Genomic DNA, 11243 nt, shown 5'->3' with positions numbered 1-11243 from the left:
ACTACTACTATGACTAGTACTACTATTACAACTACTACTACTACTACTAATAATAATAATACCAATATTACTACTACAATGACTACTACTACTACTACTGCTAATAATAATAATAATAATAATAATAATGCTACTACTACTGCTAATAAGAATAATAATAATAACAACAACAACAATAATAAGCAATAATAACTTAATTTTATTTAATTTAATAAAAAGCTGATATTTATTTTGCCAGAATGAGTTCTTATTACTGCTGATTTAATTCTTCAAATTTAACAATACACTTTTCCTCATATTAAATATGGGAGGCTCTGTGTGAGAAGACTGTATTAATGCTTGTATAAAACTCGTGGTTTTTCTGGCTGTGAGGAAAGTCTGCGGAACTGGAACAGAGGCGGATCCGCTGCGCGTTTCCAGTCGCAGCATTTCAGAGGCACACACACACCCGGCCTGCCTGCTCGGCCGGCCAGCAGCGACACGATGCTACAACAACAACAACAACAACAACAACAGCAGCCCTGTGAGCGATGTGTCCGGGTCGACACCTTAAGGTGAGACAGTTCGGCTGGTAAAATGTGCTTTACTTCATCTAAAGCTTCATAAACGTGCGTTAGAGGCGGTGTTGTTAGCATGTTAGCATGTTAGCATGTTAGCTGGCTGGCTGGCTTCTGATGGTGGCGACGGTCAGCAGGGGAATCAGCGGCTGTATGGACAGCCAGTGGTCAGAGGGGCGGTTTCAGACAGTGGTGTGAACACGGCGGGGTTTGTCTAGTCAGTGTTAATCTAAGACAGTCAGCAGTAGTTGTGGTAAGTGTAAAAATACACACTCGATTTTCCAGCTCCACCTTAAATATGCAGCGCTTTCTCCCCAGCGCCTGGAGCTCCTCCGATTTAAGGAGGATCTGACCGATTTACTGCATTTCCCCTTGATCTCTAGCGAGCAGGTTTACAAAGCTGAAGATACTCCTAGCAGTTTGCTGGGCTCTGCTGTCAACAGTCTAGGGTCACTGCTGAACTCTGGGGTCTCTGAAGAATCCGCCCCCTTCTGCCCTCCTGTTGGAAACTGGCTCTGAGGATTTGATTGCATGCAGTTAAATGAATTTCCTGGTTTTAATGCCATTATTACCAGTGCAGGGCTTTACAGCCTAATGAAACAGCAGTGCAGGAGAGTGACCGGAGTCGAGCAGTGAAGGACAGAGACATGGGCAGTAAATACAGCTGTGACCGTGGGTCAGAAAGCAGATGTGGAGTTGCAAACTATAGAGACATTTTTATAGATCTGAAATTTTCCAGTAAATGCTGTTCTTTCAAGCTTATTATATTTTATTTGGGATAAGAGGGTAATAATAATAATAATAATAGCAATACTACTACTAATAACAATTTATTATGACTACTATTATTAATAGCACTACTACTACTAATCATTAGTAATAATTATAACTTAACCAGTAAATGCTGTTCTTTAAAGCTTATTATATTTTATTTGGATAAGATTATTATTATTATTATTAATAATAGCACTAATAATAGTAATAATAATAACACTGCTACTACCACTACTACTACTACTAATAATAATAATTCTAACTCAACCAGTAAATTCTGTTCTTTCAAGCTTATTATATTTTATTTGGGATAAGAGGATGATAATAATAATAATAATGATAATAATAATAGCAATACTACTACTAATAACAATTTATTATGACTACTATTATTAATAGCACTACTACTACTAATCATTAGTAATAATTATAACTTAACCAGTAAATGCTGTTCTTTAAAGCTTATTATATTTTATTTGGATAAGATTATTATTATTATTATTATTATTATTATTAATAGCACTAATAATAGTAATAATAATAACACTGCTACTACTACTACTAATAATAATAATAATTCTAACTCAACCAGTAAATTCTGTTCTTTCAAGCTTATTATATTTTATTTGGGATAAGAGGATAATAATAATAATAATAATAATAGCAATACTACTACTAATAACAATTTATTATGACTACTATTATTAATAGCACTACTACTACTAATCATTAGTAATAATTATAACTTAACCAGTAAATGCTGTTCTTTAAAGCTTATTATATTTTATTTGGATAAGATTATTATTATTATTATTATTATTATTAATAGCACTAATAATAGTAATAATAATAACACTGCTACTACCACTACTACTAATAATAATAATAATTCTAACTCAACCAGTAAATTCTGTTCTTTCAAGCTTATATTTTATTTGGGATAAGAGGATGATAATAATAACTTATAATAACTACCAATAATAATAACTTAGCCAGTAAGTGCTGTTTTTTCAAGCTTATATTTTATTTGGGATAATAAATAAACAACAACAACAATAATAATAATAGCAATACTACTACTAATAATAATTATTATGATTACTATTATTAATAGCACTACTACTACTTCTACTACTACTAATATTAGTAATAATTATAACTTAACCAGTAAATGCTGTTCTTTCAAGCTTATTATATTTTATTCTTTGCTTGGATAAGATTATTATTATTATTATTATTATTATTATTATAATTAATAGCACTAATAAGAGTAAATAACTACTACTACTAATAATAATAATAATTTGAATTCAATCAGTAAATTCTGTTCTTTTAAGCTTATATTTTATTTGGGATAAGAAATAATAATAATAATAATAATAATAATAATAATAATAGCAATACTACTACTACTACTACTACTACTACTAATAGCACTACTACTAATAATAATAATAATAATAATTTATTATAATTACTATTATTAATAGCACTAGCACTACTTCTACTACTACTACTACTACTACTAATAGCACTACTACTAATAATAATAATAATAATAATTTATTATAATTACTATTATTAATAGCACTAGCACTACTTCTACTACTAATAATATTACTAATAATTATAACGTAACCAGTACATGCTGTTCTTTCAAGCTTATTATATTTGGATAAGATTATTATTAATAGCACTAATAATAGTAATAACAATTCTAATAATAATGGCACCACTCCTACTCCTCCTCTTCCTCCTCCTCCTCCTACTACTACTACTAATAATAGTAATAATTAGAACTCGACCAGTAAATGCTGTTCTTTCAAGCTTATTATATTATAGTTGGGATGTATTATTAATATTATTAATCCATTATTATTGTTAGTAGTATTGTAATTATTATTATTATTATTAATAATAATAATAATAGCACTAATAATAGTAATAATAATAACACTGCTACTACCACTACTACTACTAATAATAATAATTCTAACTCAACCAGTAAATTCTGTTCTTTCAAGCTTATATTTTATTTGGGATAAGAGGATGATAATAATAACTTATAATAACTACCAATAATAATAACTCAGCCAGTAAGTGCTGTTTTTTCAAGCTCATTATATTTTATTTGGGATAAGATTCAAGTCTTTGAATATCTGTACTTTGTATCAGCAGATACTTGCAAATCTGGTATCGGTATCAGAAAGGAAAATGTGGTATTGGTGCATCCCTACTAATAAATAAACTATAGTAAATATGGGTACACCTTAAATTAGTGAAGTTCACTAATTTCAATGGGTGTCTAAATACTGGTGGACAGACCTTGGGTTGTGTAATGCCTCATTAAGTAGACAGCCTATTAGTAAGCATGTCTACCTGCCTGCCTGTCTAGATCTATTCATGTACTGAAGTTTCGTCCACAGTGCTCCTGTACGCCAGCTGTGACCAGATAAACCAAGATGCCTCAAAAGATGCTGAAGAGTGCTCATTACATCGAGCTGGGCAGCTACCAGTACTGGCCGGTTCTTGTGCCAAGAGGGATCCGATTGTACACTTACGAACAGATCCCTGTGTTTCTGAAAGAGAACCCGTACATCACTGATGGATACAGGGCTCACCTGCCCTCTAGGCTATGTCTAAAAAGGTAAGGTCCGTTCCTTTTACTGAAAGTATGCAGCTGAAGCCTTTAAGGACTCTGAGAGGGGTGTGTGTGTTTCAATGTTGCAGCATATTCGTTCTGTCCAATGAGACGGTTAACATCTGGAGTCACCTCCTGGGCTTTCTGCTGTTCTTCTTGCTGGGCGTGAACGACATGTCCTCCGTGCTGCCGGCTGCTGGGGCTTCCAGGGAGGACTATGTCATCTACTCCATAGGGCTGTTTTGCTTTCAGGTTGGTGCACAGAGACGTCTTTGTCAGAAGTAGTGGTTTCAACATGTGCAAAATCTGCCATTTGGAGCGTGTTCAGATTTGCTCCTTCAGTTTTGCACTGCAGCTGTGAGGCTCATGTAGCTAACAAATAATGGAAGCTTATTCCCCACTGATTAGCATGGTGCTTACTGCATGCACGAATATCTTAAGAATGGCTTGCTTATGTAGTTTCTGACACTGTGTGACACAGTCTAATCTGGAAAATTGCACAAAATAAATGCTATATGGACAAAAGTATTGGGACACATACACATTACACCTACAGGAGCTTTAATGACATCCCATTCTAAACCTATAAGCATTAATATGGAGCTGGTTTCCCTTTTGCAGCTCTAAAAGCAGCAGGTCTAGAGCTCTGCAGCCTCAGAGCGCTGGAGACTTTTCTGCACTATGTTCTGAGCTCAGCACTCGGCCCTGACCCCGCTTTGTAACTTTACGTGGTGGCTTTACACTTGGTGGCTGAGCTGCTCTCTATGGTTTCTCCTAAATGCTTCCACTGTTCAATGAAACCACTCACAGCTGATGGTGGAAGATCTAGGAGGGAGGGAATTTCACACTGGAGTTCAGTGAGCTCTTTAGAACCTCCCATTCTTTCACTGACGCGTGGAAAAAGGCAGACTGCATAACTAGTGGCTTGATTTTATACACCTGTGGCAATGGTACTAAATGAAACACCTGAATTCAATGATTAAGAGGTGTGTCCCAATACTTTTGTCCATGGATTGTAGTAGAAGCTGTCTGGAAGCCTGACGTTTGTCAGTACTTGTGTCCATTTTTGAAGATTACAAGTACAGGAGTGGTTCTGATGTCAGTCCTGAGATACCCCAGGTCCCTCCTGATATGGTCTGTCCTGGGGTCCCTGAGGACTGATTTGAGAGTCAGTGTCATACAGTATCAAGGAAAACTCTATATATGTATTTATTATTATTATTATTTAGTTTTTGTATAAATATAAGAATGGATAGTATGTATGTGCATTAGGTCTGGATAATGTATGATAAGCTTGTTGACAAATTGGTTTTGTGTTTAGGTGTGTATGTTGTGCTCTGTGGGCTATCACCTCTTCTGCTGTCATCGGTCTGAGAAGACCAGTCGTCGCTGGCTGTCGCTGGACTATGCTGGAATCTCTGTGGGCATTCTGGGCTGCTATGTCCCGGGGGTCTTCTACGCCTTCTACTGCAACAGTGTATGACACATTTACCAGTGCTCTACAGTTTATCAGTGGCATGTGAATTAGAGTTAAAGCTATTCAGATATTCAATTGAAAAGAACAATGGGAGGAAATCAGTAGATTAGCTGAGACGCTGTATTTACCGTTTACAACAGCTTGGTTAGAGGAATTGAAAGTGAGGCTAAATCCTTCACAAGTTAACCACCGTGCCAGTTTTGAGGAGCACAGTTGAGTCACTGGCTTCTATAATGTTTTTGTAATTGGTCTCATGTCCCTTCGGTCTCTCCTCAGTTCTGGCGGCAGGTCTACCTGGTGACGGTTCTGGCTCTGATTCTGGCCGTGTTCTCCGCTCAGATCCACCCGCTCTACCACACGCAAGAGTGGAAGGCGCTGCGCTCCACCATCTTCTGCTCTGTGGCCGGATATGGCATCATCCCTGCTTGTCACTGGGTCTGGCTCAACGGAGGCTTCCACACTGAGATTGTACAGGTAAGCGGTCATCCCCACTGAACGTTTATAACGAAGGGTAGCCGAGGACCACTTTGGTTAGTTTAGCTCAGTATAAGCTCTTTTGCAGACCACCGAATTAAACAACTTGTTATTGTTTATATACATTTATACATAAATACATTTATTTATTTCATATTATTTCCAACATTAAATATACCATTAAATAAAAAACAGAAGCCAAATTAAGCCAAATGAGAACTTTTTGGATTTAACTGAAAAGCATCATGTTTGGCAAAAACCCAATCTTCCTAACTGTGAAGCATGGGGATGGTAGTTGGTTGCCTTGGCACCATTGACAGCTAAACGTTTTTAATGGAACTTTAATTTCTGGATAATACCAGCAAATACTTCAGTAAATAGCAAGGAAGCTCACCATCACGCCAAGATAAAGCAGCAATGGACCAAAATTCCTCTCACTGATTTGCAGGATTACTGACCAGTTACTGGAAATATTAATATGTTAAGTTATTGGTGATTGAAAGCAAAAGTTCACACACTTTTTCCAAAAAAGATATTTAAGATTGGATATTTCTTTTAAATAAATACATGAAATATGTTTTGCATGCTTTATCTTATTGTCTAAGGACTTCATAATTCAGGCTAAACTTGTTGGGTTAAATGGTAAAGGGTTCACATACGTTCTAGCGGCACTGTATAAACCATTCCTGAAGGATGGCATTTCCTGTTACCGTATGTTTAACCATTGAGATGGATGGGTATGGAGACACGTGGGATGTAAATTGCATTTTCTTACCCAATCCAGGTGTTTTTCCCACGAGTCATGATCATGTATCTGATTGCTGCCTCTGCCTTCCTGTTCTACATCAGTAAAGTCCCTGAACGCTACTTTCCAGGTAAGGGTACAGATCCTCATCTCGTATAAAACACATGGAGCCGTGCTACCTCCTAATAAAACCTGGAAGAAGCAAATCAGTCGTAAGCATTAATGGGATTTATAGGCTATGAATGACGAATTGACCACTTAGATCCTGTATGTTGGCCTACAAAACTTCATTACTGTCATGATTAACAGAAATTTTGTAGGCCCTAAAATTGAACTCTGTGGGACTGTGGGTTAAAAATAATAATTTACAGTAATTTCTGCATTGGGATTAATAAATAGTAGGGATAAACGGCTGTAGTTTCTGGGATGATATAATTTTTTATGTTTAAGGTTTGTGATGTGACCGCACTGCCCAAGATAGGAAACAATTCTGAGATTTTAACCCTAAATGACATGTCGTTTTAACAGGGCAGCTAAACTACCTGGGTGCGAGTCACCAGCTCTGGCATGTGTTGGTGGTGCTGATGTTCTACTGGTGGCACCAGACTGCAGTTTATATCATGCATTACAGACACAGTCAGCCCTGTCAGGAGCACAGCAGCAGCAGCAGCAGCGTTGGTTAGTCCTGCAGATCTACAGAATAGAGGGCTCCTACCACACCAGTATGAAAGCATTTAGGAATGAGCTTGAGCAGTTGGTCCTAATCTCAGTCCACAGTACTGCACAGTTCGCTGTCTTTCCGGCTCTATTTCAAATCATGGACTAATTATACACTCAACTCTGAATCAATCAATCTGATAGGGAAGACAGTAGTATAATGATGAGAGTATTGATTTATATATTGAACTGTGCACTGTGCTATTCCTCTGAGAAGAACCTCATCATTAAGTGCTGTTATATTGCTTGTGGTGGAGCAGGACTTGGAACTGGAACGTTGGATTTTCTGTTACTGACTCTTGTAAGGCTTTTTAAAGGTCAGTACTGCTGGAATATTAGACACGCACACTGAATCAGTACGTTTTTGATTATTAAGGAATGATGTACATGGAGCCAGTACGAACATATTATTCTCAAACTGCCTGTAAACTTGTACCCTGACTTGAATGTGATCTACTTTTTCCTTTTTTTGATTTTTTAAATGAACCATTAATGTGATTGTGTGGGGTGTGAAACATTCAGACTCTCAAATATTCAGTCTTTTTAAGATTATGGCTATTTAAGCATTTATTTAATCCAGCAGGCCCTTCTCTAATAACATTAGTGTCTTTTTTTGTTGTTGTTGTTGGTACACCTCACTAAACCTCAGTCAGCTACACTGTAAATATCAGTGCATTAGATTAAGCCAAATCTGAAACACTGAATTACACAATCACTGGGAATCCATTGAAAACCATTTTACGCTTAAATGGGACTCTTAAATACTTAAAGCTCTGTAACCGTGTTATTCAGAGTGGGTTAATGTGCTATTCCTAAATGACTTGTGATCCTGAGTGTCTTGTATCTCTAAAATGGCAACTTTGCAGGAGAAGAAAAATCTTCTATACCTCTAATGCAAGTCAATGTAAAAAGATTTTATTCCAAGATTATTATTTTGGAGCATTTCTTTTGGCCCGTTCATCATGAAATTTTGACAAAATACTAAGAACAACTCCCAGAATCATTATATGTCAAAATGTGAAGAACAGCTAAAACTTCATATGTAAGGTTTTTGAATGTTAGGAACAATATATAATGCTGATAATGGGGGGAAATGTTTTATTTGGGTACTATTAAGGTACTATTAACTTTTTCATAACATTTATAGATAGGCATCATTTTATTAACAGTTTTCTGAGACGTCACCACTGCAAACGAATCAGTTTCTCTAGAATAGAGCATTTTAAATCAGACCTACTCTGAATGACTTGGTTTACATTGTGTTATGTTTAATTATCCTTTGGATGGTTAAAATCAGTGGAATTCCCCTTTCTTAAATCTGGAGTACTAACTGTAGACCGTGATGGGGAGGCCCCGATAGCACTACGGCACAACACAGTCATTGTTTAGTTGGGATCCTTGTGAATCAAGCAGGTGATTTGAGAGTCACACGAGGTACGTGGCTCATATTTGCCTTCAGACGCTAAACCTTAGGGTCTGGTGCGACGGACATCTCAAATGGGTTGATCAAACGTGATGCCTGAACAAATTCTTCGTTATAGCCTTTATGTGCCCGTGGGTTTACAATATGAACTTTGTTTTCTACTGAGCCTTTCACACACAGCACTGATCGAGCGTGGGTACGTCCCTTCTCCTTTGTTACTTTACCTTGTTGCAAAAACATGATTATGAAACTGATTAAACGATATAAAGTATTGCTAATGGGTTTTATTGTACTGTATCTGTTGTAAATGGGCATTTTGTAACCTGTATCTGTTTCTTTTTGGATACCGCACTGAGGGTGAGAGGCCGGTTAGGCCGGATCGGTGTTACTTGGGCAAAGCCTTTACGTATAGTTTTGACTCACTGTAGAATCTGATCTAGGTGTTGCTAGGTCAGTGAAGGTCAATAGATACAGTGGTGATCAAAGACTGAGCTGATGAACATGGTGTCAAACCTGTATTAATGCCTGTATGCTCTTGCCTTTTTTTTATTTCTTGGTTTAGTGTCGGGCCTTATTTTCGTTGTTGGGCATTTATATGTTGTGGAATGACTGACTTGAATTGTACTTGCCTGAATGCTGTATCTGAATAAACTTTCTACTTGTATGTAGTGATTGGCTTCTGCTGTATTATCTTTTATATCCTATACCTTGCCTATGGTGATGTTTTTAACGTGCTATGTGTTGATGATGATGATTATGAAATGTGAGAAACATTAAAGTACATCTAGACATTAGACATTAGACATGGTATATTATTAAATTGGGCAAAAAACTGAATTTTGGAGAGGAAATAGTAGGAATCCGAAACAATCCTGTAATAAATCTAGCCTGAAACGGCTACATACTTGAACTGTGAGGTGATCGCTGAGTGTGTATCTTCCTGTGGGGAAACTGAATGTATGAAAAGTTGGAGCATAATAGACTATGTTTAGATCTAAATGATCAATGTGTTTAGAGAAAATTAACTTTTGTGTTGTATTTCATACACCATGGACAACATTTCCCCCAAATTCTAAATAAAAATGTTGCTATTTACAGCATTTATTTGCAGAAATGACAACTGCTCAAATAATGCACAGAAATGATTATAATAATTATAATGCAAAGTTATTATTGAAATTCAAACAACACAGTACTGATATCTGAACTTTGAGAGCATTCATAAATCACTATGGTGAAATAACCTTGACTGCCAATCACAGCTCTCATGTCTTGGCCGGCTCTCCACTAGTCTTTCACATTGCTGTTGGGCGACTTTACACCATTCATAGTCTGCAAATTCAAGAAACTCATCTCTGTTTGATTAAAAGCCTGGAATAAAATTACCACCATACGCCAAGAGATGCAAGTGTAAGAAATAAAATTAAGGAGTGTCTGGAAAAAAAAACTGGCCTAAGCATTGGTCAAGTGGGACAATGTGGGCATCAATAAGGCTTGACAGACATACTTTGCCAAGTAGTGTGAGGCTTGTTATCGTATTTTTGTTCAAATATACCTAATAAGTGGAAATATCCCTCTTTCTCCCTGGGGAACAAGGCTGTAGAGAATCTGTAAGGTACACTTGGATGTCCTACCTTGGGGAACAGTGTAAAATGGCTTGAACAAAAAGTGATGGGTTGTTTGGGTATGAAATATCCAAATATCCAGGCATAGAGAATGTGCAATGGATTTGACTGTGAAGGTTTGACAGATGATGATATTTGTCCTAATCTTATTCTAAAAGCTGGTGTAATCACCAGGTGGTTGGACTACCAGCAGGGATTAGCCCAGGGCGCTGCCCTTTTCTTGTCTGATTATGTATCTTGAATGAGAGAGAATGAGGTTTGAAGGTCAAAAATCCCCTTTAACTAATCAAGACACCAGATTACAGACCATATTACAGTAATCCACAAGGTTTCACTTCTCGACACACTCCTGATCAGTATGCTTCTCATATGAGATGCTGCCCCCAGACAATGCGTAATTACAGTATGCACCCGGCCCAAAGTTCACTTCGCCATTACGGGCCTACGTTTATTGATTGTATGCCTGTTTAATGTCCTCTTTATTCTTATTTGCATTCAGACCTAGACGCTGTCTGCCTGTGATTCCTGGGTGTAGGCCGGTGTGATAATACAGTGTAATCTTCTGTAATGCAATACCACTTTTCATCTCAGCTTTTCATGAATGCAGCTGTTACTATGACCCCACAGATGCTCCTGAAGCAATGAAAGGCTCTTTCCGGTATAAACCCAGTTGGATCCACAGTAGAAATTGGGCTAAGAACCTTTGTAGGATTTGCCAGCAGCTGTGAGGTAACGGCAATACCTTTTGTCTATGGGATTTGAATTTTCATTATCCTACAATGAAGGCAAATCTCAACCAGACAGTCACTT

General features: G+C 37.0%; 1 protein-coding gene across 2 annotated transcripts; it reads left to right on the top strand.

The window, feature by feature from the left end:
- The first annotated feature begins 380 nt into the window (after positions 1 to 380).
- paqr3b (progestin and adipoQ receptor family member IIIb) lies at positions 381 to 9472 on the top strand. Of its 2 annotated transcripts, none has more exons than XM_072659314.1 (7): positions 381 to 554; positions 3758 to 3978; positions 4062 to 4224; positions 5294 to 5449; positions 5726 to 5923; positions 6708 to 6798; positions 7202 to 9472. In XM_072659314.1, exons 2-7 carry the CDS (start codon positions 3794 to 3796, stop codon positions 7492 to 7494), a joined length of 1086 nt encoding a protein of 361 aa, XP_072515415.1. In that variant the 5' UTR covers positions 381 to 554; positions 3758 to 3793; the 3' UTR covers positions 7495 to 9472. The 2 variants fall into 2 exon arrangements, with proteins under 2 accessions (XP_072515415.1, XP_072515416.1); XM_072659315.1 differs by having other exon boundaries at positions 7197 to 7448.
- Positions 9473 to 11243: the final 1771 nt, after the last annotated feature.

Source organism: Salminus brasiliensis, chromosome 16 (assembly GCF_030463535.1).
Source record: "Salminus brasiliensis chromosome 16, fSalBra1.hap2, whole genome shotgun sequence".
NCBI classification, from domain to species: domain Eukaryota; kingdom Metazoa; phylum Chordata; class Actinopteri; order Characiformes; family Bryconidae; genus Salminus; species Salminus brasiliensis.
This window is presented reverse-complemented; position numbering and strand designations above follow the sequence as displayed.

Excerpts from the sequence above, each read along its gene's own strand:
- paqr3b (XM_072659314.1), top strand. The coding sequence starts at position 3,794 with ATGCCTCAAAAGATGCTGAAGAGTGCTCATTACATCGAGCTGGGCAGC. Across the intron at positions 5,450-5,725 it reads ACGCCTTCTACTGCAACAGT|TTCTGGCGGCAGGTCTACCT; the intron begins GTATGACACATT and ends GTCTCTCCTCAG. Across the intron at positions 5,924-6,707 it reads TCCACACTGAGATTGTACAG|GTGTTTTTCCCACGAGTCAT; the intron begins GTAAGCGGTCAT and ends TACCCAATCCAG.